Raw genomic sequence first — 26558 nt, 5'->3', positions numbered from 1 at the left:
GGAGTTCCTTTTACAGTATCCCGTCATTTTGCCTTTTCATACTGTTCATGAGGTTCTCAAGGCAAGAATACTGAAGTTGTTTGCCATTCCTTTCTCCAGTGGACCACATCTGTCAGATCTCTCCACCATGACCCATCCGTCTTGAGTGGCCCCAGTTTCATTGAGTTAGACAAGGCTCTGGTCCGTGTTATCAGATTGGCTAGTTTTCTGTGATTATGGTTTCAGTGTGTCTTCCCTCTGATGCCCTCTTGCAACACCTGCCATCTTATTTGGGTTTCTCTTACCTTGGACGTGGAGTATCTTTTCACAGCTGCTCCAGCAAAGAGCAACCACTGCTCCTTATCTTAGACGAGGTCGCCCCTCCTGACCTTGAACGTGGAGTAGCTCCTCTCAGCCTCTGCCCCTGACCTCGAATGTGGGGTAGCCACTCTCGGCCACCACCCCTGACCTCATACATGCAACAGCTCCTATCGGCCGCTCCTGTGCCATCGCAGTCTGGCGCTCTCGGTTGCCACCCCTGACCTTGGGCGTGGGGTAGCTCCTCTAGACAGCATAAAGAATTTTATCAATAATACTGTAATAACTTTGTATGGGGACAGATGGTTACTAGACCCATTGTGGTGATTATTTCATAATGTATGTAGGTATCAAATCACTATGTGGCACATTTGAAACTAACATCATATTTTACGTCAACTATATCTCATTTTTTTAAACAAGGTGGATAATATAGGATACGAATCAGTAGCCAGATAAAGAGATTCATAGGGCAAGGTATAAGGAAAATGCATAGAGTTTCCATGTCCACTCCAGTCAGTCATGCCACTCTCCCCAATCTCCATGTGTTCACCAACCCAGAAGCTCTCTGAACCCTGTCGTTTTGAGGATTTTTATGTAGGTTTCATTACATTGGAACAGTTAATTTAATCATTGGTTTTGGCGATTGATTGAACTTCTAGCCCCTCTCTCCTGCCCAGAGGTCAGGAGTTAGGAAGGAAGTCCCAACACTCTAATCATATGATTGGTTCTCCTGAGAGTGAACCCCCACCTTTGCGTCTAAGACCCAAATGTCACCTTTCCTGAAACAGTTTCAGGAACTGAGCACAAAAGACCAGATATTATCCCAGGGATCTTGTCCCTCAGAAGATTCCAAGGGATTGGAGATGAAAGCCAGGAACTATGGAACAAGAAGAAATATATATAGGAAATAAAGATTTGATCATTCAGGTCACCAAATATATATTTTTCCTATAAATTACAGTATCATACATGCAAGGTAGACTATGACAAAGCATGTGTGCCCTATTTTTTCTGCCAGCACCTGAACAATTGGACCTCCTTTCTGGGTGACAGTTACAGAAAGACTGGACCTGTTCTTCAGAGCTCCCTCTTAGGTGTGAGTCAATTTCTCCTCTGTTCTCTCAGGTTGGCTAGTCCAAAATGTAAGAAAAGCAGTTTTATTACAAGGGGCAAGGTTTATAAGGAAGGCTAGGTTGTATTGTCCAAATAGATGCAGTCAGTTTTGTTTCATCTGAAAGTACATGATTCCTTTCCATTCTCCACACATCAGTATACTCCTCCAAATGTGGCTTCATCCCACCCAAACATTTATTTCCTTGTAGAGAGAACAAGGGGAAGTTAGATCATTTAATTTTTAAAATAAAAAAGTTCTCTCATCTTCCAATTCTTAGAGTAACATCAGGGATCCAGGGATAGGACAGTGAGGACACTTTGGGCACATAATTTAAGGGGGTGCTACAAACCTCAGTAATCAAGATAATTATTTTGACACAATATTTAAAAAAATAGAAATTAATGTAAAACAACCTAGTTTTTTTTAAATATTAGAGATTTAAATAAAGGCAGTATGACTGATAATTTTCCTCTTGCCCAAGGCTCTAATAACATCTTACAGGGCACTGTTTCTAATATTATCTGAACCTACCAAACCAGAGTTTCCAGGAGTGAGCCTCAGGGATTTGTATTTTATTAAGCTTCCAATGTGATTCGTATGCACACTAATTTGTGGAGTACAGGAAAGATGTTCTGGTGATCTCTGAAGTTACATTTTGGTAACATTCCAATGTCATAGTCATTGGTTACATGAAAGGATATTTCTCTAAATATTAAACCAAGGGTCAACAGTCACACACACCCAAAACCCACAAAATGATCAGTTCAGGAGTGAAGAACTTTTACTATAAACACATTTTATATTAAATTTTGCCTCAAAGCAACTAACATTTTAACAAGGTTCTGATACAAAAATTTGCCTTTGGTGGCCGATGTACAGCAGCATCTTCCAGCACAGGTTCCTAAAAGAGCCCCTGCCACTGAAACGTGTGCCTGGAGGGCTGGGAAGGGAGAGGACCCTGAAGTCAATGGTGGCTTCAAAGGCATTTCAATCTCGCTCTCTCTTTCTCCTTTGTATTGCAAACAGAGAAGGCATTTCCAGTAATAAAGAGCATTTCTCTCTGTAAAAAAAAAAAAAAAAAAATGCCTTTATATTGACTGTTCATCAGTCAATACTATATGACCAACAGTCCATAAGGCACTGAGAGCCAAGTAATAGAATTGTGAAGATGTACCAAGTCATTTTCCAGGACTCCAAAAGCACTGCCAATGGTGACTGCAGCCATGAAATTAAAAAACAGTTACTCCTTGGAAGAAAAGCTATGACAAAATTAGACAGCATATTAAAAAGCAGAGACATTACTTTGTCAATAAAGGTTCATATAGTCAAAATTACGGTTTTTCCAGTAGTCATGCGTGGATGTGAGAGTTGGACCATAAACAAGGCTGAGTGCTGAAGAATTGATGCTTTTGAACTGTGATGCTGGGGAAGACTCTTGAGAGTCCTTTGGACTGCAAGGAGATCAAACCAGACAATCCTAAAGGAAATCAATCCTGAATATTCCTTGGAAGAACTGATGCTGAAGCTCCAATAGTTTGGCCACCTGATGTGAAGAGCCAACTCATTAGAAGACCCTGATGTTGGGAAAAGTTGAAGGCAGGAGGAAAAGGGGACAACAGAAGATGAGATGGTTGGATGGCATCACCAACTCAATGAACATAATATCTTTTCACCAGGAGACGGTGAAGGACAGGGAAGGCTGGTGTGCTGCAATTCATGGGGTCCCAAAGAGTTGGACACAACTGAGTGACTAAACAACAAGTCAGAGAGTCAGCAGTCCTACCTGGGACCAACCAATACACCTATTGATGGATCTCAACTCCAACTAGACTCTTACTATCAAAGGTCAACTTACTGCTTTTATAGCCTTTTATCTACCAAGGATCATGAATTTTTTTTCCTATAAGAACTTGTTCATTGTCATGGATTCTATGTTACACCACCCAGAACTCCTTTCGTGAGCTGAAGAGTTAATTTCCCCAAGCTCTTGGGAATTTGTTGTCTGACATCACTCAGCTGTCAACTGCTTTGAGAACTGCCACTATAAAAGAGTCATTTCAACCCACAATCATCCTCCCTGCTGAGAACCCCTGCCTCCAACAACTGGCTAATGCAAGGTAAAAAGCCTGGCTTCCTCGCACCAATTCAGGACAACTCCAAAAGGCCATCCAACTTCAGAATTCATAGCATGGTCAGCTGAGGCCTTCTCCCTCTTCCCAAGTCTGTTTATTTCTCCTCCCCTTCCTGTTTTGATCCTGAGAGCACTCCCTAATAAATTTCCTATATGCAAATCTCCACCAGGAAGTTTACTTTCCAATGAGCCCAACCTGGAACTTCCTCACACTGAATCAATTAGAGCTTGAACACTTTACATATGATAAAAGAAGTACCACAAGGGGAAAAAAGTGATTTAGCCAGTAAGTTCTGCTAATCATTGACACTAACATGATTGACATGTCATTGGGATGTCAATAAAGACATCCCAGAATTTTTTTCAAGTCTCACTTTCAATAATACCATATCCATATGTTTATGCCAGATGAATTTTTAGGTCTTTACAAGGTCATATTAATTTAAGGTTCAGGAGACCAAAGAAAATTCTAAAATGAAGTCCATCTGAATTTAGAGCATCTTTCTGACTCAACTTCATGGTGTTCAGAATTACATATTTTATCTTTTCCATTTATAATTTGATGAACAAAGTAGAAGTTAGGATGATGACTGAAATAGAGTAGAAAGAAAAGCCATTCATGTACTCCAACTTGACTTAAGTTTGAGTTGAGATGTATTCAGTTCAAGCAGCCATTTTCTGTCCCTTTCTATAAAAAGCTGCTGTTCTCATTCTTACTTGGAAGGCTAAAAGGAGCCCAGAGGAGGTGACACAGTGAAAGTAGGGTCTGGGTGAGAGATAGTTTATCCAACCTAGCACAAGATGGCACAGATAGGTTAAAGAAGCAGAGCCATTATCAGAAAGCCTGAAGGCTATAGTCAGAATAATGCCAGGTAACAGTCAAAAGATGTGGGTTCGATCCATGGGTTGAGAACATCCCCTGAAAGAGGAAATGGCAACTCTCTCCAGTATTTTTGTGGAGAATCCCATGGACAGAGGAGCATGGCAGGCCACAGTCCATAAGGTCACAAAGAGTAAGACACAGCTGAAAGACTGAGCACACATGCACACAGCAATCAAAGGGTGAGACAAGGAAGAAGATAGGAGAACAAAGAACTGGCTGATTCTTGAGAAAATACGGCACTGCACAGATTCAAGTATCTGGCACAACTGAAGGCACATTGTTCAGAACTAAGTAGGCATCAGCAGGTGCTGGAGCTTCCTTTCTCAGGTTGCCCGGAATATACAGCAGGAATCCATGTGGCAACTCTGTCTCTGCCCACTTGGGCAACCTTTCAATTTTCATCTCCTTTTCTCCGCATGTATCTCCTCAATATCTCATACATTAAAAATGACAGTGGGGACTGGCACGTGGAGAATTCAATGGTAAAGAGAGGGTCACAAGTTCCCTTAAATGTCAATCCCTAACCACAGATGCATTCATTCTCCACACATATTTCCCCACACCAGCAGAGGCAACAGCTCTCCCACTCGCCACATTCTACAGCAGACTATGATCACATAATGACAGAGGTCTCCCCAGTGCACTGTACCAGAAAATGAGGTGTTCTCTCTGCTGATGGGGTGGGGGCATCCTGACAGGCAGCTCTGCACCAATGTCCTATTTTTGCCTGTATGGGACTGACAGGTTGGGAAAAAAGGAAATCTAAATTCCCTCAGCCTGGATTATCCTCTTTCATAGCATCCCTGATTAGATCACTGCTGGAGAAGCAAGGCTGTGACTCACCCCGACTATATGACTCCCGGTCAGAGTTGGTGACTAATAACAGACCTAACTCTAGGTTAGTTTGTTGTTGTTTTTAAACTGTCAGGTTAGAAAAGGTACTTCTAATCCTAATTTTGGGATACCTCAAATGAGCCCCAAATATCTTAAAGTGTGACTAAAAATTCTCAAAACAAAGTTGCTCTTACTTTTCTTCAACTTAAAAGTAGGTTACATGAGAGTTTTAGGGAAGAAAGCCGTCTTTGGCCTGGAGAATATACCCAAAATATGCTGGTATCTGCAGTTCTTTCCATATTTCTCTCCCTATAATTCTGTTACCAAAAAGATTAGGAATCACTAACCTAAGGTTTCCAAAGTTGAGGTCTAATCCTTTCCCAAGTGATAGCACAAAGCAGATGTTGTATCACACCCCACCTAAAGAAAGGATAAAGATAAGTCAGAAAAGAAATCTAGCCACGTGCTCTATGACCCTGAGCGACAGCTCTCGCCTGTCTGGGCCTCAGTATTTTAACTTAAGTCCAGAAGACCATGAATTCTAACACTCAGCCAAAAATGATCTGACCAGACACAGGCTAAATCCCTCCCCAAGCTACCTGGAGACTAGCTCCTCCCAGTTCCTCCTTCCCTTTCAATCCCTTGGTTAAATAGCTTCCCCTCTGATGGCTTTGCCCTGGAAGCAGCACGTCCCAACTCTAGCCTGAAGCAGCTCTCCCCAGGATGAGAAATGCTGCCCTCCTCACGGCCAGGGCAACAAGCCTTCGCCTCAGCCTGTTCCTTCTGCTCTCCTTCCTGCCGGACCTGGACCAAGGAGTGAGAGCCAAGGAACTAAGGTTTGTGACACTGGTGAGTAGACTTCTCTCATCGCTTTTCCTTTAAATCTGTTTGCTACCAACAGGGTCTGAAAACCGAGTGCCAGTTTCATTTTACCCTAGTATAGTCTCCCAGAGACCCAATTCAGAAAGTGAATAAGCAAGTTTTGCAAGTTCCTTGTAAAGAAGAATGAACGTGTCCTAACAAAAGCCTGTTTGGTTTGGATATTTTTTACTTTGCCAATGTTATTTACCTAGTAACTTACTTTACAACTGCCTTAAATATTTTCCTCTTGATAGCCACACGAGACCAGGGGGTGCCTCCCTTAGGTCTGTTTAGCACCAGTAGCTAGACTGGTTTCATTCAGTTTAATGATTATTTGTTGGCAAGCCAAAAAACTGTCATTTTCTCAATTTAATAACCTCTTCCCTTTTTGTTTATCAGGAAATTAGAAAACATATTTACAAGCAGTCTTTGAAGCATGAAAGTAAAACCCAAGAATTCTAGGATAACTTCCTGAAACAGATATGGTTGATCATTATAATAATGTTTTTCCCTACCCATGTGACATGTTAGGAAGTGTGACAAGTTAGAAATGGGGGATGGGGAGGCTAATGGATGTTGCCAAGGAGAGAAAATATACTGTTGGCATCATTTTAAAAAAGAGATAGGGAGAGAGTTTGTGAAGTAAGGGGGATTAACCACTTTACTAACAGTCCTGAAATTGATTATTTTATATCTCTTGGTTTCTGTCTTGATCTTTGATTATCTCTGTTTTTCTGTTTCTCTTTTTCCTGTTTCACTCATTGTCTCTCTGCCTCTGACCCTCTCCGTTTATTTTATAGGCTCTCTCCATCTTTTTTCCTTATCACATCTTTTCATTTGATAGAGTAGAAGTATGCTGATAAGTACATTTTTTTCCTGAAATAATATCCAAAGCTTATTTTTGTACTTTCAAGGGAGGTCACCTTTTACTTAAAAATTAAACATGGAATTCTTATTTTTCTCAGCTTGCTGTACTCAGAACTTCTTTCTTTCCCTTCTATAGAAAAATTTCATAATCATATGCTTTTGCAAATCAAGATTCTTCATCCAGTAAATCTTTACTAGGTCATGATTCAACAATGAGAGAGAGAGACCCAGAGGAACATATCATCAATTTATTTACAAAAGATTCACCAGTATTCACAGAATTCAGGCTTTTGCATTGAAAAAGAAAGTCTTTATAACATTGTGTACTTTATATAGGGAAATCCATGTGAGTTAGACTTTTACTTATATCTGCAGAAATTGCACTGTGACAAGCTGGAGGAGGGGTAATAATCCTCTTCGAGATATTACAGTGAACTTGCACCTAACTGCATCTGGTCCATTCTCTCCTCCATGTTTCACAACAGCCCAGGCTTGTTTCCCTGGCTACCAAACTGTTGTAGGTTTCCTTTCTCCCCCTCCATTCTTGGTTAACATGTGTTCAGGAACTACAAGTTAATTCTTCCCTAAGAAAAAGCTTACAAAGTTAGCTCTCTTGGAGCTAAAAGATTTAACAATTACTATACAAGACTAATGTTAACAATTTTGCCTACCATAGCTTTCTTCCATTAATGGTAGATTGAGGCAACAATACATTTTTCTTTGCCATAAAACTATATCTAAGGACTTAAACCAGAAGATATCACTATATTCATTTTACAGATTATAGAAAATATCTGACTATAAATGGTTCGATTATATACCCAGGGAATTCCCTAAAAATGATTAGGAGAACCAGAGTGAAAGAAAGATTGTTGTTGCTGTTTAGTCTCTAAGTCACGTCCAACTCTTTTGTGACCCCATGTAGCCCACCAGGCTCCTCTGTCCACGGCAAGAATACTGGAGTGGGTTGCCATTTCTCTCCCCAGCGGATCTTCCCGACCCAGGGATCAAACCCACATCTCCTACATTGGAGGCGGATTCTTTACCACTGAGCCACTGGGGAACAGTTCTCAGATTTAGCAAACAAAAATCTCAATGAGACTTTCAATATGAATTATGTTACATTGTCCTCCCAACAATCCTATAAAATAGGGGTACCAGAGAACAAGATGCCCAGTTAAATCTGTATTTCAGATAATCAGCAAATAGTTTTTTTAATATGCATATGTTTACATGCAATATTGGGGCATCCTACATTTTTGTTTGCTAAATCCGGGAACTGTTCTATGAGGTTTTCGTAAAAACCTTATTAACCCTGTTTTATAGTTGAAGGAATTGAGGCACAAAGAGATTAAGCAACGTGCTCATGGCCACACAGCTAAGATTTGAACCCAGGCTGTGTGATTTCAAAAACCTGCCCTTAATCACTAGACACATTCTGTTCCTGCCATGTGTGTCTAACCCAGAACGTGGAGCTGAGGCCTCCCCATCAAGGTCTGTGTGTTGGCTTCACACATATTCAGCAGTGGTTTTCCACTGCAAGCCAAGAAAAATAAATCTTCCTCAATTCTGAAAAACTGTTCTTGGCAGAAATAGCAGGAAACTGTCCAGTTCTTGTTCTCTCATGAACAGAGTCACCATGTGCTCTTTTGAAACAGGTTCACCAGTGCTAGTGGAATGCTAGTTAGACAAGTTGTTAACAGGTCTTGCTTGATTTAAAAAAAAAAAATTAGGTTTCTATAGTCAAATCAGTTTGGGGAAGAAAATGTGAATTAAACTGTGTTTAAAAGTCTCTTAAATGTGGGATTTTGCAGTCTTTAATATTCCAATATAATGTCCTTAAAGGTTCTACTTGACCATCATTTTTCACCAAGGAGAATTGAAGATATTATATAGTTATCATGTCCGCTGGAACATTAGGCTAACAGATTACCGTGTTTGCACTCAATTTCTACCACCTGTGAATTCTAATGTGTTTTGTCTTGTGAGAGATACACATCTGTGTGTAAGTACACTTGAGGAGGGCTTCCGAGGTGGCAAAGTGGTAAAGAACCCACCTGCCACTGAAAGAGACATTAGAGATGTGGGTTCGATCTCTGGGTGAGGATGATCCCCTGGAGGAAGGCATGGCAGTATTCTTGCCTGGAGAATCCCATGGACAGAGGAGACTGGCAGGCTACAGTCCACAGGGTTGCAAAGAGTTGGACATGACCGAAGTGACTTAGCACACACAGCTTGAGGAGGGGAGAAACTGGAGAGGAGAATAGACAGGGGATACTACCAAAGGTCAGAAAGAGCACAATGAGGATCCAGTTAGATCAGAAAGCAATAGAATTGGAGGAAAAAATATCAATTTGTTTTAAAAATTGTGAAGGCAGAAGAATATCTTTGGGTTGACTGTGTATATTAAGAAAGAGAAAGAAGTCAAAATGACCCTGTTTTCTAATTTTGGTTGTTGGGAAAATGATGACATCATGGAGACAGGGTACATGAAATGCATTAAACATTTGAACTTCTTGAAAAGAAATATGAGAGGAAATTCCCTGGGAGTCCAGTGGATGGGACTCAGCATTTTCATAGCCAAGGTCTCAGCATTCAGTCCCTTGTTGGGATAGATCCTGCAAGTTGCATGATCCAGCAAAAAAAATAATAAAGGGATGTAAATATTAAAGAAATTTACAGTATTGTGTATTACACAATCCCATACAATGTAGTGGTTAAAACTGCAGGCTCATGAATCAGGCCACTGGGGTTTGAATGCCAGCTCAACCTCTTCCAAGCTGTGGGACTTCAGATGAGTAACTTAACCTACCTGTGTCTTAGATTCATCATCAGTAAAAGTAAGATAATGGTATTTCATGGAGTTATTGTGAGGCTTGAGTTAATATACAAAAGTACTTAGAAGCCAATCTGGTAAATGCCTTAAAGTTTGCAACTACTGCATTGTGTTGACTATTTATATACTGTATATATCCTCAATTACCTCATGTGTGGTTTTTTTTTTAACAGTAAACTGAAGGCTGCTTCAGTTTATTTACATGAGCTTCTCTCATTTTTTTAAAAATAATGCTCATATAATCAGTTGATTAAAATGTCAATTTTTTCTCTATTCTTTTTTTTCTCAAATGATAAAATATTTACATGTCCTTTTGCTTTTAAATTTGATCCGTTTTCTTCCCAGATTTAGGTCCCTGGCCCAGTAAAAACTGGAAAAAGTATATATTTAAAACATGACAAGTTAAACAGATTTTACTCATTTCAACCATTGTTTGACTTACTAATCTGCTGATCTGCAGGTCTTTTCCTTCTTAACTTTTGGTACACACACAGTTCCTGCTTAACTTTTTGCTAGACTGGATTACAATTGCCCTTTTATCTGCTGTCATCTTCACCGCCCATGTTTGAACAGTACCTTTGATCACAGGCAGGAGCTTCACAAAGCTTGTAAACCTCCTTCTCACTTCCATTAAAGTAAAAATTACAGTTACAGCTACCAAATTATAAGCATTCACTAGATGCCAGTTTCCTTGCACTTTGTATTTTGAATCCCCCAAATGATCCAGTAAGGCCTGTGATATCATCTTGGTATTACACAACAGAAATGGGAAGGATCTGGGGCTTCTCTGTGGTACACTGGGTGCTGCAACTGTCTGGTGGTGCATCTCCTACTTGTGGGTTGGCTTATAAAAGACATATGTACAAGATAAACTCTCTCTTGGAAAACAAAAACCAGGGCTCCAGTCTCAACTCAAAGACAGACCTCTGATCTCTCTACCCTGTGCTGTGGCCCCCTAATTGCCAGGGCCGAAAAGCAGTGGAGCCATCCAGGGAACCTGTAGGTCCTTCAGAGTCATTTTCTGTACAGATCATTCTGAACTAAGGGTTGGTACTAGGACAAGTAAGAAGCCACTTCAGTTTACTTACATGAGCTTCTCTCACTTTTATGCCAATGTATTTAGCAAATTTTCAGGGTAATGAGCTGATCAGGGACATTATATTGGGCTCAAGTCATTTTAGCCAGCCAGGTTGCCACCATGGGCTCTCGAAAGCTTTCAACATGTCTTAAATCCAAAAGAAGAAATAGTTATTCTTCACAGTCAGGAAAATAAAAGTGGGGAAGAGATTAGTAGAAATTAATAGAAATATTTTTTGAAGGAGGACTACTTCCCTTTACTCAATGGGTAGTTCTCATTTGCCCTAATATGCTGCCTGCTATTGCCAGCAGGAAAGGAGATACAGTGGATAGCTAAGTTAAAGCCTGAATAATGTAACAACAATAACCAAAATAATAGTAACAAATACAATAACGGATCTCATGTACTAAATGGATTCTACATTTTCAGTACTATGATGATAGCTTTGCATGTATTACACATTTAATTTTCATGATCCTCTTGTATGGGAAGTAATGATCTCATTTTACAGAGAGGGAAATCGAGACATGAAAAAGTTTAAGTTAAATCATTTTCCCCGGGTCACCTGGCTAGGTGTTGACAAAGCAGGGGTTTGAATCCAGGTCTAACCAACTCAAGCCCACAGCTTTTCTGAGATGTCATGCAGTTCCACTCAGTTTAACATACAGTTTCATCCCCCCCAGCCTCTCCTGTAGGCTCTGTATCCTCCTGGGCCCTAAATACATCCCATTAGCATGCCAGGCCTTTCAGCCTTCCTCATGGAAAGCGCAGGGTGCATTCCCACCCTGAGTCCCTTAAGAAGCAGTTGGCTTCCCTTCTTACCTCTGAAGTGTCATTCATTTACTCGATTCATTCCTTTCTACCCAAAGTCTTTCACTTTTTAATTCTCTTTACCAAAGGAGTTATCTCTCAGTTCCTGAAAGAAGAAAATTAAATAAACTTTTTCTTCATGGCAAGGTTTATGCATCAAGAAATTTTCATGACTTGGAACATACCTAACAAAATAGGAAGTGGAATTTAATGCCACAAGCCAAGTTCTCTTAGCAACCAAGTGAATGTGTCAGGAGATGCCAAAGCTGGACATTCCAGAAAGATAGAACTTGAAGGCCCTGAAGCTGGAACACACTTAATGTACTGGAAAGAACAGCAGAGTCTCCTCTGGCTAAGCATGTTTAGCAAAAATGTAAGGGAAGAACATGGCGGTGGGCAGGACCACATCAGGTAGTGTCTAGTGAGCTATGGTAAGGCCTTTGAATTTTATGCAAAGAGCACTGGGAAATGATACAATGTCTGATAGTCAGTGGGAGTACATGAAACAAGACTGGCCGCACACGAGCTGGTCGTTGTTGGAGCAAGTGATGGATTCATAGTGACTCATTATAAAAATCTCTATTTGTGTATATTTTTCTAATTTTCTGCAAAAAAAAAGTGTGATAGAATGAGAAGACATTAGAGGGCTCTAAAGCAATCAAGAGACTATTCTGACTTACAGTTTAAAAGAGCTCTTGACTGATGGCAGGGAAGGGGGACTAGACAAGATGTCCTCCAGTCATTAGGGTCTCCACATTATACACAGTGCACCAGATCTGGTCAACAGACTCAATGGAGCAGGATCAGTCACATGGGTACCAAATCATGGTTCTTTTTAAAAAGTTACCTTTGATTTAGTAGTAGTAGTGAAAGTTGCTCAGTTGTGTCCAACTCTTTGTGACCCCATGAACTATAGACCACCAGGCTTCTCTGTCCATGGAATTCTCCAGGCAAGAATACTGGAATGTGTTGCCAAGCCCTTCTCCAGGGATCTTCCATATCCAGGGATCAAACCCAGATCTCCTGCATTGCAGGCAGATTCTGTACCATTTGAGCTACTAAGGAATTCCCCTTTGATTTAAAAGCGTAAAGTAAATGTGATATGGTGGGGAAAGCAATGGGCTAGCAATCATGGGAGGAAGGCAAGAGATCTGGATGGCTTATTTCAACTCTTTAAGCCTCACTTTTCTTATTTTTTCAGTGCAGTAATAGTACCAATCTGTCCTCACAGAGTTGTAAGAATTAAAAGAGATGGGAGGGGAAAGAGTTGTACAAAACCATGAAAACACAAACAAAAGGGGTTGTTATTATCCTGGATGTCTTCCTTTTGTAATTGCTACTGGTACTGCAAATAGTCCTACTGCAGTACCAGTAGGTTCAGTACCAGTAGTATAGTAGTACCAGTAGTCTTAGGCTTCTAAAGGATTTGATAGAGTGTGATTGCTGGACTGAGAACAGAGGATATAAATGTTGGCAGGGCAGCAGTTAAGAAGATTGCCCTGCCACAGACTTAAAAAAAAATGCCTGAGCATAGTCCAAAGTCTCCAGGTAAAGTGAAGAAACTCTAGAAGCTCGAGAATGCCACCTTCATGTGCTTGAGGGACAGGTGTGTACATGTGTGCGCGCACACACACACACACACATATACAGTTTGATTTCTAGCACTGGAGGTGGGAGATGTTTCATTAAGTGTTTCTGTGGAACACCCCTTCCAAAGAGCTCATAGCATGTGTGAGCCACTACCTCAGAAACCCTGAAGACCTACTGAAATGTGCATGTGTGCTCAGTCATGTCTGACTCTTTGCAACCACATGGAGCCTGCCAGGCTCCTCTGTCCATGAAATTTTCCAGGCAAGAATACTGGAGTGTGTTGCCATTTCAGGAGATCTTCCTCACCCAAGGATTGAATCCACGTCTCTTGCTTCTCATGCATTAGCTAGCATATTCTTTACCACCACACCACCTGGAAAGCCACTGAAATGTAGGGGAGTACAATTATTCCTGACCTATAAAACAGAGCAGGAAAGCTTGCCCACATCTTATGGTTTTATTTCAGCTTTGCTCTTTAAGATACTCGTCTAAGGATACCACACTTGTTTTTCTCTCCAGGCCATTCTGTCATTTAGTTGCATATCCTCAGATTTATCTTTTAAAAAATGTTTGAGGATGTTTCTTACATCAAGGTTTTGGTTTCCTCTGATGCAACACAACACCACCACCACCCCCCCCCCACACACACAGTTTCTAATTTTAGTTCATAAAAAAGCAGCAGGTCCCAGATTTTCCACTGGTGGAAGGCTAAGAGGCATGTTAGAGCAGAGAGAAATGAGCCTCTTATGTGGGTTCAGAAGCTGGTGCTGGACTCACAAAACCTGTTTGTATTTCTGCTCAACCACTTAAGCACCATGTGACCTTGGGCAGGTCATTTAACTAAGGTCAGTTTTCTGATGTGTGAAATGAAGATAATGATAGTAATTGCTTTGTAGAATTGATGAGAGGATTAGATATATGAGAAGCACAGCTTCTAGGAAAAGCAAGCATTCTAAAATTGTTGAGTTATTGTGATTATAGGCTGGTGGGAAGTGTTGTAACTTATTTTGCTGTCGTGTCTCTCATCCAACTTCTCTTTGGTTCAGTGGCTCTCAGCTAGGGGTGGTTTTCATCCCTGGGGGACATTTGGCAACGTCACAACTGGGCAATGCTACAGGCATCCAGTGGGCGAAGGCCAGGGACATTGCTAAACATCCCTGCGATGCAAAGGATAGTCCTCCACAGCCAAAATGCCGACTGTGCTAAGGATGAGAAACTAGAAACTAAACAACGTGGAGTTTATAATCCATTGAAACCATATGGTAATTTTGTTACTCAGATCTGGGAAAGTCTTAGTCGCTTAGTCATGTCCTACTCTTTGCAACCCCATGGACTATAGCCTGCCAGGATCCTCTGTCCATAGACTTCTCCATACCTACTTGAGTGACATGTCTTTTCCTTCTCCAGAGGATCTTCCCCACTCAGGTCACCTGCATTGCAGATTCTTTACAGTCTGAAGCAGCAAGGAAGCCCTCAAGTACTTTGCACAAGTACCTGGGATCTAAAAAGTATAAAATGTCTTCTGATTGTGGAAAGAAAAGCACTAATGATTAGCCTCAACAATTTCTGATCATGATCAAGTCACCCCGAACTAGTAACTGTAGGTGCTCATCAGAGAATACACAGCTAAGGGACCATTCATGACAATAATTCCTTACCTGACCAAAATAGTTTCTTAAGATCCACCACACCATTGTCCCTCTGTTTGCCATAGCCTGTTCTACTGAGATTTCAATTTCTTACCAATTCAGATGGCCAAAAGGTAAGTTTTCTTCAGACACCAGAGACACAACCCAGGTCTTAGAAGCCTCCCTCCTTTTCCTTTTCCTGGAATCCCATCTCAAAGATGACTAAATTCTGAGTCTGTTTCTTATTGTGTGTCTGCTGAACTATTTTACAAGATTTCAAAAGAGCAGCCTCTTGACTTTCTTTTCAACAGATCACGTTAGCCAGGTAGTATGCGTGACCAGGGCAGGAAGTCTCAGAGAATGCAAGGTGTTAAGCAGACCTCCTCTGTATTAAAAATGTTCGCTGACACTAGTGCAGACTTCATCTTGTATTTGTTGAGTTTTTCTTTTCTTATCTTTTGCTTATAAAATAGCTTTGTGTTTGGTTTGATATGCTATTCAGAAAGCATATTAAAATCAAAGTACCAAGGTTTCAACCCTGGTTTGATTCCTGGGTGGGAAGATCCTCTGGAGAAGGGATAGTTTACTCACTCCTGTATTCTTGGGCTTTCGTTATGGTTCAGCTGGTAAAGAATCTGTCTGCAATGTGGGAGACCTGGGTTCGATCCCTGGGTTGGGAAGATCCCCTGGAGAAGGAAAAGGCTACCCACTCCAGTATTATGGCCTGGAGAATTCCATGGACTGTATAGTCCATGTGGTTGCAAAGAGTCGGACATGACTGGGCAATTTTCACTCACCAAGGTTTCAAAAGTCCAGACTACCCTCCCAAAGAGTAAAATGTGCAAACAAGCATGATGACATGCACACAAATCCAGAAGTATGTTCTTAAAGTGTTGAGAAGTAGCTTTTCTAATCCTTAACTTCCTAAAAACTAATAAATCATTGGCCAAAGATGGTCACAAACTGTGTGTAGCATTTAAAAGCTACTATTATATTTCAAAATGTTAACACTATTAATTAGGGAAGGGATATTTCTCATCAGAGCTTGTCTGTAATAAAGTGATCTTGCTAAGCTTTGTTTACCCTCTTGCCCTATCTGAAGTACAAATCATTCTCCACGTGTGGGTCACCTGACTTCTAATGACTCATCATTCTCATTCACATTACTTGAAACAATAACAGTTCACTAACAGTTTTCCTGTGTTTCTGGTAATGTGAATAACAAGATGATGAGCTATTAGAAAAGTGTTGGTAAACTTAGAATGGCAGTTCTTAACCTAAGAATAGCAGTTCTTAATTCTAATGCCCTGGCTGCATCCGAAACTAATTAAACCAAAATCACAAGGGAGGAATCCAGTCCTTAGAATTTTTTTAACTCCCCAGTTGATTCCAGTGAGCACCCAATGTTGAGAACCAGAGGTTTATAAGAAACCTCCATCACACACACACAAAAAAAAATAGTAAAAGAAAGTCGCTCAGTTGTGTCCAACTCCTTGCAACCCCATGGACTATACAGTCCACGGAATTCTCTAGGCCAGAATACTGGAGTGGGTAGCCTTTCCCTTCTCCAGGGGATCTTCCCAACCTAGGGATCGAACCCTGGTCTCCCGCATTGCAGGTGGATTCTTTACCAGCTGAGCCGCAAGGGAAGCCCTCTATCACAATGAACAGAGGCAAAACACCTAAGCTAGTAACATTACTATCTCAATCTATTTTCAGGTTTTTAGGCATGGAGACCGAAGTCCTATTGAAACCTTTCCTAACGATCCCATTAAGGAATCCTCATGGCCACAGGGATTTGGTCAACTCACTCAGGTTTGGATTTTCATCTAAAGGTTTCTGATGAGTCTCAAGGGAAACGGTGGAACTGTTATAATATATTGAAACTGTATAACTACTTTAGTTACTCAAATCTGGGAAAGTGTTTTGCACAGGTACCTGGAATCTGAAAGGTGTAAAATGTGTTTTGATTGTGCTCAGCAATTTCTTATCATGATCAAGTCACCCCTAGTGACTAGTAACTGTAGGAAAATTATATAGAATTTTATATAGAATTATAGAAATATATAGAATTTTGATATATATAGGATTTCCTGTTGGGTTTATTAAAGCATGAGTTGTGCATGGACAACAGAAGAATCAGTTCAGTTCAATCACTCAGTTGTGTGCAACTCTTTGCAACCCCATGGACCGCAGCACATCAGGTTTCCCTGTCCCTCACCAACTCCCGGAGTTTACTCAAATTCATGTCCATCACATTGGTGATGCCATCCAGTCATCTCATCCTCTGTCATCCTCTTCTCCTCCTGACTTCAATCTTTCCCAGCATCAGGGTCTTTTCCAATGAGTCAGGTCTTTGCATCAGGTGGCCAAAGTATTGGAGTTTCAGCTGCAGCATCAGTCCTTCCAATGAATGTTCTTCAGCACTCAGCTTTCTTTATAGTCCAACTGTCGCATCCATACATGACTACTGGAAAAACCATCGCTTTGACTAGATAGACCTTTGTTGGCAAAGTAATGTCTCTGCTTTCTAATATGCTGTCTAGGTTGATCATAATTTTCTTCCAAAGAGCAAGCGTCTTTTAATTTCATGGCTGCAGTCACCATTTGCAGTGATTTTGGAGCCCAATAAAATAAAGTCTGTCACTGATTCCATTGTTTCCCCATCTATTTGCCATGAAGTGATGGGACTGGATGCCACGATCTTAGTTTTCTTAATGTTGAGTTTTAAGCCAGCTTTTTCACTCTCGTCTTTCACTTTCATCAAGAGGCTCTTTAGTTCCTCTTTACTTTCTGCCGTAAGGGTGGTGTCATCTGTGTATCTGAGGTTATTGATATTTCTCCTGGCGGTCTTGATTCCAGCTTGTGCTTCATCCAGCCTGGCACTTTGCATGATGTATTGTGCATATAACAGAAGAATACTTGAACTTAAAAGATGCTGAAGAGAGCCAAGAATTGCTTATAAGCCAGCCAGTGAGTTTCTCAGGCTCCACCTGAGAAAGTAGAAAATAATTCTGAATCAGCAGAGTTAGGAAAACTCGATTCCTTTGTTACTAGTATTGCTAAAATTGATTTTTGTTAGATGGATGTATTGGGATTGCACCTTCCTTAAAAGTAATCAGTTAAACACAGGAAGCCCTACTTCCTAAAGAGCACCTAAGAAGGTGAACTGGGAAACAAAGACATCTGTGGTCATGCTCCAGTGCCCTGCACAGGATTAACCTTCTGTTTGGAGACACAAAGCCACATATATTGCTTCTTTCCTGACCAAAATATTGTTTAAATATATTCAGAAAATATCATAGAATGTTTAGAGTTGAATATCTACCCTAAACTAATGGGTCTTGGATCTTGGCTAAATATTGGAACTACTTGGAGAGTTGTACAAAATACTATTGTCTGCCTGGAAGTTCCTTATTTAGTCCATCTAGGATGCAAACTGGACAGTGGGATTTTTAGAAACTCCTCAATCTAGTGTGTAGTGAAGGCTGAGAATTACTGTCCTAACTGCATCATCTCAATGAGGAGAAAACTCAAAGAGGCTACTTGAGGCCAGCATCTTCTGGCTCCCATCAGAGCTCTTCCCACCATAGCCTACATAACTTCTGGCTTCCTGAAAAAGAGAAGGGTTATTAAAATGCAGGGCTGCTTCATGGCATCTATGGTTCTCTCAAGACTCTGGTTCCCTCGCTGTAATGTTCCACTAAAATTAAAAACTTCTTCCAGACTGTGGAATCTGCCTGGGTTCTTCTGGCATTCTCTTGACCAGCCACCAGTTTCTCCTGGTGTTGTCAATCTTCCAAGTGCAAGTGAATTATCTGAGGATCTTGTTAAAATGCAGATTCTAATTAATTGGGTCTGACATGGCCTGAGATTCTCCATTTCTAACATACTCCTAAGTGATGCCCATGGTGCTGGTACATGGCCACTCTTGAAGTAACAAGGTTCTGGACCTCAAATTCCTGCCCTTGACTTGTTCAGTTGCTCCATCATGTCCATCTCTTCACAAACCCATGAACTGCAGCACACCAGGCTTCTCTGTCCTTCATTATCTCTTGGAGTTTACTCCAACTCATGTCCACTGATTCAATGATGACATCCAACCATCTCATCCTCTGCTGCCCACTTCTCCTCCTGCCCTCAATCTTTCCCAGCATCAGGGTCTTTTCCAGTGAGTCAGCACTTTTCATCATGTGGCCAAAGTGTTGGAGTTTCAACATCAGCCCTTCCAGTGAATATTCAGGGTTGACCTCCTTTAGGATTGACTGGTTTGATCTCCTTGCAGTCCAAGGAACTCTCAAGAGTCTTCTCCAATACCACAGTTCAAAAGTATCAATTCTTCAGCACTTAGCCTTTCTTTATAGTCCAACTTTCACATCCATACATGATTACTGGAGAAACCATAGCTTTGATTAGACAGACCTTTGTAGGCAAAGTAATGTCTCTGCTTTTTAATATGCTGTCTAGGTTTGTCATTGCCCTTGACTAGGTACTTCCAATTTGCGTAGTGACAAAACAATGGTTCTTTTTGAGTTCAATGGTTTTCAAAGTATGGTCCCTGGATGAGCAACATCACCATGACCTGGAAACTTGTCAAAAATGTAAATTCTCTGGCCCCCCCAACTGAACTAGAAACTCTAGGGTTGAAGTCAGGGAATCTTAGTTCTTAATGAGTTCCCCAGGTGATTTACTGTTCTATAGAAGATGACTATTTCCTTAAAAGTTAGCTTTAGGTTAGAACAACAAATTATACCAAAAGTACTTGCTTCTTCAGCTATCCAGGTCATTCAGGAAACTCACAAACCTCAAAGTACACGTTATTCTTTTCCTACTTCTTTTCCATCTAGAAGGGTAGCCAGGAGTGTAATGGAGTGAGTGGAACAACTCCAAGTAAATGAGTGAGTGGAACCAATCCAAAGCCACACTGACCACATCTTTTCTGACTCCTCTTCTGATGAGGCTGTGAATTAAAGATAGACTTGAATGTAATATTGTCCAAAGCATAGTGTTCTACTACACAGACCTGAATCACTTAGGGAACTTGTCAAAATACAGATTCCAGGGCTACACCCAGGATCCAATGAGCTGGAATCTCTGGCAGAAACACTGAGGAATCTGCATTTCAACAAGCACCCTATGTAATTTTGCTTCTGATGCACAGTAATGCTTAAGGATCATCAAGCTAAGGCAACACTTCTCGATGACTAACTGCCATTGGAATCTTAATGCGCTTGTTAAAAACATATTACTGAGCTCGCCCCACAATGATTCTGGTTCAATAGGTCAAAGGTGGGGCCCAAGAATTTGGTTTCTAACATACTCCCAAGTGATGCTAATACTGCTGATCCAGAGACCACACTTTGAATAACAGACTTTAACTTTTCATGAACCAGACATAAGTGAACTGTGTGGACAATAAATTATTTCACTCAGAGGTTGAGGTGATCTTTAGATTCATCAAGTCTAACCTCTTATAGGATGATTGAATTTCTTCCACAAGGTAACCAGCCCTTGAAATTCTCTACCAACAAAGATGACCCACTGAATGCTCTGCCAAAAGAGATGAACCATTTACTTAAATTCAATCAATCACCAGCTATTAACTGTGCAAGATTCTATGTTAAGTGCTGATGAGAATGAATTGAGTTTTCTCAGGGAGTCATGACTAAAGATTACAGTTCTCTTTTCCTGTTTGCATTTTAAAATGTGTTGTTACTATGAAACTATTAAAATATACCATTGTTCACTCATTCAATGAGGAGTGAAAAGACTCACAGCTTCACAGAACTTACTTTCAATAAGTTTTTCTTTTATTTGTTCCCATAGTTGGGCATGGCACAGCATTATGAACTTGGAGAATATATAAGGAAACGTTATGAAAACTTTTTGAATGAATCTTATAAACGTGAACAGGTAAGTTGGGAAGCAAATAGTGGGAACCTTGTCCCTTGAAATAATTTAACATAATGTATTTGTAAAAGTTTCCTATTTCCTAAGGAACTTATAAAAGTCAGATATCTTGTTTACAAATGTACTCCTCTTTATATACATATTTTGTTCCTAAAAAAAAGTATGAATATAAGTAAGTTCAAAATGGACACCTATGGTAAATATTTTGACTTGGCAAGTAGCCACTACTTAATTCATCTCTTTCATCAATTTCAACTGTTGACGCACCAGGTTGCTTTATGTCACGACATGCCCATAATACTGTCTTTTCCATAATAGGTATTATGATTATGATGTTACCATGTCTGCTAATATTTTGGTATCAGTGTCCTGCCATTTCTCAAATATACTATTAGCTCCACAGTGGAGGGAAAACCACAGTTCCTCTCAATTGGATCTGCTTTGATTTTCCCACCCTAGGTTCATGTTCGAAGCACAGATATTGACCGGACTTTGATGAGTGCTATGACAAACCTTGCAGCCCTATTTCCCCCAGAGGGTATCAGCATCTGGAATCCCAGCCTACCCTGGCAGCCCATCCCAGTGCACACAGTCCCTGTTTCTGAAGATCAGGTCAGTTTTCTGGGAAAACAGATTTCATTTGTTCTGGAAGAAGGAAGGCAGGCTACTCAGGACTTGCAGATTTGGGAGTCTGGACATTTTGTGGGCTGTGCAGCCTTAATTCTTTCCTAAATAATGGTGCACAGGACATAGAAAGCCCTGGTAAGAGGGAGTAGGAACAGAATTTCTCTTTAGAGATTTATTATTCACTTTGTTTTGCTATTCTTTTAACTTCTGGCAATTTGTCCCTCTTCACCTTTACAGGCACACACACAGTTCTCAGTGTTCTGCTTCAATTCCTAGGTTTTTGGTGCCCGACAAAGGGTTCTCCTCCCTCCAAAATATCCTAAGACCTCTCTACCTAGAAAATATCCCTCCCCTGATGAAATTCCCCTTTCCTAGCTAAGGTAAAAAAAAAAAGAAAGATTTGGGTGCATAATTGGTGGCCAAAACTTTATATGTGTCATAATATTTACCTTTCATAACAGCCATGAATGGACAATATTATTGTGCTCCTTTTATAGCCAGAGAAAAAAGTGCTCAGAGAAGTCCAGCGAACAAAATAGATCCAAAGTTACACAGCTGATAAACATCACTACTGGGACTAGAACCAGACAGATCTCATTCCGGAGTAGTTTCCTTTTGTGCAAACTAGTCACTCTCAAAATTAGTTGCATATTAGAATCACCTGGAAACTTTAAAAAATATTGACGCCAAGGGCACACCCCATAGTACATCAGAATCTCTGAGGGTGGGACCCAGGCACCAATATGTTTTTAAAATTTTCCCTGGATGATTCTAGTAGACAGCCAAGCTGAGAACCAGTACCATAACCAAGTTGCCTAAATGAAGTTGCTCAAGAGAAACTCCCCAATTTGTTTACACTGATGGGACTGACCAAGAACTCTGTTATCTTTTCAGAGGAATTCCTACTCTTACAATAGTAATAGTAAATCTAACTAATCTTTCAGGTCTGGAATTTAAGACTGTATGAAGGAAGTAGTCTGGGACAAGGAACCCTTCCTAATTCCCCTGGAGTCTCATTATAAGATGGCTATCTCCTCTCTTTATGACTGAGGCTTAGCATGACTACCAGATCTAGAACGTTGCCTGGTGACCTCTGGGTTAGGTAACTATCACATTTGCGTTGTCAGTACTCCAAGAAATTTGACTTAATTGCTGAGCCCGGTGACTTAAGAATTTTTCCCAAGTGCTTTGTAGAAACACCTTAACCCTGTCAACCTCTCTAAGTAAATCTACTCCAGTCAAATTTTCTAGTGTTTCCTGAAAAGACAAGATGACTTATTTATGCCTCTTTCCTTCACAGAATCAGAAGTGAGTCATGATTATCAGTGTTTGGAGGTGGGGGGCTTTTTCCACACAGCCTTTCTACATAAAGACTGGACAGAAGCACCAACTTTAGCCAGTATAAACCAGGGTAGCTATTTAACCCTTAGTCCTCAAAGATAATGGTTAACTTACATAGTAAAGAGATTCAGGTGCTATTAGAAGAGGAAGAAAGAAACACTGAGAGTGAAGGAGAGAGGAGACGGAGAGAGAAACAAGTAAAATGGCCCCTTCACCTGTGGCCCCCTGAAACCTGCTCACCAAGATGAAACAAGTTCTAACATCATCTAAGAAATTTAACAAAATCAATCAGCTAAAGTTATTCCCAGAACTCTGCTAAGTGCTATACAGAAATAGAAGGGAAATATGAGACCAGTTCTCTTCCTTAATTTACAATCCATTTGATGAAAAAAGATTCACACATATGAAGTATGTAGAAGACAATACAAGGTGGTGGGCAATGATTTCAAGAACAGGCGGCACATGCTGGAGGAATTCAGAGAATAAGTCATACTTAGAACTATAAAGGGCAGTCATTCAAGCCTTCATGGACAGAGTGAGCACTTGAACCAGACCTTGGAGGAGGGTAGAAAAGGACAAGAAGGCAGCCCCAAAGCTTAGCTTTGAGTCAATGTAAAGGACTTGCCCTTCTGTGTCCAGAGTTCTTGTCTAGAAAGAATGAAAGTAAGACTGAATAACTGTGTTGGGCACATGTTAGAGAATCCAAATTTAATCATCTTGAGACAAAGGCAGCGTGATATAGGAGGGTTGAATTTAAAGTTGGGAAAACCTGAGTCTGAGAGCCACCCACCACTTCAGATATCTGACCTTACTTCCCTGTACTTCAGTCTCCTTTTCTATAAAGTGGGAAAACCAGTACCCACCTAACTTCTTCAGGGATTTGTGAAAACCAAGTTGGTTAAGAAAAGGAAATGACTTTATAAACTCCAAAATGCTGGACAGATGTTTAGGTGATCATTCTGTTTTCATCCAGACTCTTTGAATATGTGGGATGAGAAAACAAAAGTCTAGAAAAGTTAAGTAACTCATTAAAACCTAGACCTTTAAAAGAACAGTCCTGTGCAGGCAGGGAAATTTAGATGTAAAGCAATGGATGTAGAAGAAACTGTTGTACTTACCTCAGTATTGTGCACACACATGAAGAGCAGTACTTTGGGCCACTCGTCTGACAGTGACTTGGAGGGAAATGATACTGAGGCCTCTGAAAATAACTTGAAGCCATGCATGAGTTAGGAAATGAAGGCCTGAAAGTAGATGGTAAGGACATTAGAGAAAGAAAAGCGAAGCATGACCAGGTGACACAGAATTAGAAATGACAGACAGGAAGCAACTTATCAAAAAATGACTTTTGAGTAGCATTTAATATGTCAGGCCCTGTTCTAGGCTTTGACAACAGTGAACAGATGACAGCAATGAACAAGATAGGCAAGATCCTGGCGGTCTTCAAGTTTGTGTTTTATAGGAAATAGATGATAAAGAAGTAAATAAATACAGTCATTTCAAACGGCAATGAGTTCCTCGAAGGAAATAAAATAAGGTAATGTGATAGTGACTGAGCAGAATGTCTAGAAGAGCTGTAGAAGGGGAATGTCTCAGGGAACAGTCTGCAGAGACTGCCAGCCTGTGCGTTCAGGGTACAGCAAGGAGGCTCCCAGTGATGCTGGAAACAAGTGAGTGAGGGGCAGCAGTAGGAAAGCAGGACAGAAAGATCACTGGGGGCTGAGTTTGGATTTTATTCCAAGCAAAATGAAAAGGTGGTGAAAGTTATAAGCTACAGAATGGCATGAGTTGATTGATGGCTTCAACATATTAGCCTTTGAAAAATTAAAAAGTATTCATGTAGTTGCTGCATGAAGGATGAATTTTGATGCAAAGTGATCCCACAGAAAGCCCTTATGATAGTTGAAACACAGATTATAGTGGTCTGGACTGCGAGGGGACAATGAAGATAAAGAACAGGGGTCTATTTTGGATAGACTTCTGAACAGTATGGGTTTGAACTACACAGGTTCACTTACATACACATTATTTCAATAAATTTGTACTACAGAACTACATGACCCACAGTAGGTAGACTGTCTCAGCTGCAAAACAGTGGATACAGATCCTGAAGCTACACCGATTTTCAACTGTGTAAGTGTTGGCAGCCCTAATCTCTGCATTGTTCAAGAATCAACTGTGTTTTGGAAGTAGACAGGCAAAAGTGATTAGTCAGTCTATGAAGCAGGATGATAAATTTTGCTATTGACAACGAAAGAGAGAATACAAAATGAAGAGGCTGAGTTCAAGGTTGTAAATGTCAAATTTGAGGACGAAGAGAAACATTCAATTAATGATATCCACCAAGGGTTGGAAATACAGGACTAGCTCAGATGGAAAGTGAAGAGCAATGAAATGAAATTGGAAGTTACCAGCTTATAGACTATAGTTAAAAATAGAAAGGACTGTCAAATTTAGACTCACTTTAAAGGGGTGATTACTTTGTCCTCATAATAGATTTTCAAATATATTTTCTATGTTTTTAGTATGTTCCCTTATTTTAACAGTCTGAAAATTTGCAAGAACTTACTTCAGTGAATGATTAATCAATCTCTTAAGATTCTTTCTGGCACCTCTAATTCATTTCTCTGTACTCGTGTGTGTGTGAGAGAGAGAGAGTGAATGTACACAAATGTGTCTCTAGTGCTAGAAATGAAAGAGATTCGGAAGGAAGCAAGATAACAGTTACCATCTCACAGAGAAACCAGAAGTGAGACTATTTACCAATAACACAGTCTTATTTAGGTAAGTTTATGAAAGGGATAAAAAGCTTTTGAGTTTTGGGTAACTACTATTTAAGATTAAGATTAAGATAAGATCATGTATCTTTTTCCTCAATTTTAGAATTCCATTCAGCTCAAAACACATTTGAATATTTTATTCAAGTCACTTTATATCTAATGACTGCAGCTTCTTTAGTTCTTTCGACTAATAAAAGACTTATGATTTCTCTTTTTCCTCAGTTGCTATACCTACCTTTCAGGAACTGCCCTCGTTTTCAAGAACTTCAGAGTGAGACTTTGATATCAGAAGAATTCCAGAAGAGGCTACATCCTTACAAGGTTTAAAAAAAAAAAAAAATGTGTCATTTACTGGCATACAGAAATAGAAATTCTGGGACAATTTGAATATTATCAAAATATCCTTCCAAAAGGTACCAATTTAGAAAAGTATAAGAGTACCTGTTTATCCACAGTATTCCCAACAGTGCATAGACAACTTTGAGGATATTTGCCAGACTGTAAGTGAAAGATGATATCACTAGAAGGATCCCTTCCAAAATCAGAACTGAGACAAGAAAACCCAGTATCATTACTATTATAGAACATTGTGCTGTAGTAGTCTTTTATGATGAGTGAGCTTTGGATACAATCACCTAGTTAAATACCCTTTGTATTTTTTACTCTGTTCACATCACCTGGCCATTTTTCTTTTGGGTACTGGTTTTCTTCTTTTTATAAAGTTTTGGGAGCTATCTCTCTCTATTTTAACACTTTTTTCTGACCCTCTTTTTGTTTGCCCATTTGGGGCTTCCCTGGTGGCTCAGTGTTAAATAATTCGCCTGCCAATGCAGAAGAAACGGGTTCAGTCTTTGGGCTGGGAAGATTCCCTGGAGGAGGAAATGGCAACCCACTCCAGTATTCTTTCCTGGGAAATCCCAAGGACAGAGGAGCCTGGTGGGATTACAGGCCTTGGGGGTCACAAAAGA

At 40.3% G+C, this 26558-nt stretch overlaps 1 protein-coding gene across 2 annotated transcripts in view; it reads left to right on the top strand.

Annotated features, from left to right (window-relative positions):
• Positions 1-5928: 5928 nt before the first annotated feature.
• Positions 5929-26558, top strand: part of ACP3 (acid phosphatase 3) — a 59236-nt gene continuing 38606 nt past the window's right edge. For both annotated transcript variants that reach the window (XM_065942352.1, XM_065942353.1), the window contains exons 1-5: positions 5929-6111; positions 16652-16747; positions 20759-20845; positions 21302-21454; positions 25813-25911. In XM_065942352.1, coding sequence (XP_065798424.1) covers positions 5986-6111; positions 16652-16747; positions 20759-20845; positions 21302-21454; positions 25813-25911 — 561 coding nt within the window. In that variant the 5' untranslated portion in view covers positions 5929-5985. The remainder of the gene's footprint in view (positions 6112-16651; positions 16748-20758; positions 20846-21301; positions 21455-25812; positions 25912-26558) is intronic.

Source organism: Muntiacus reevesi, chromosome 8, assembly GCF_963930625.1.
Source record: "Muntiacus reevesi chromosome 8, mMunRee1.1, whole genome shotgun sequence".
In the NCBI taxonomy this organism is placed as follows: Eukaryota; Metazoa; Chordata; class Mammalia; order Artiodactyla; family Cervidae; genus Muntiacus; species Muntiacus reevesi.
Note: the sequence above shows the minus strand (reverse complement) of the source record. Positions and strands in the feature narration are given on the sequence as shown.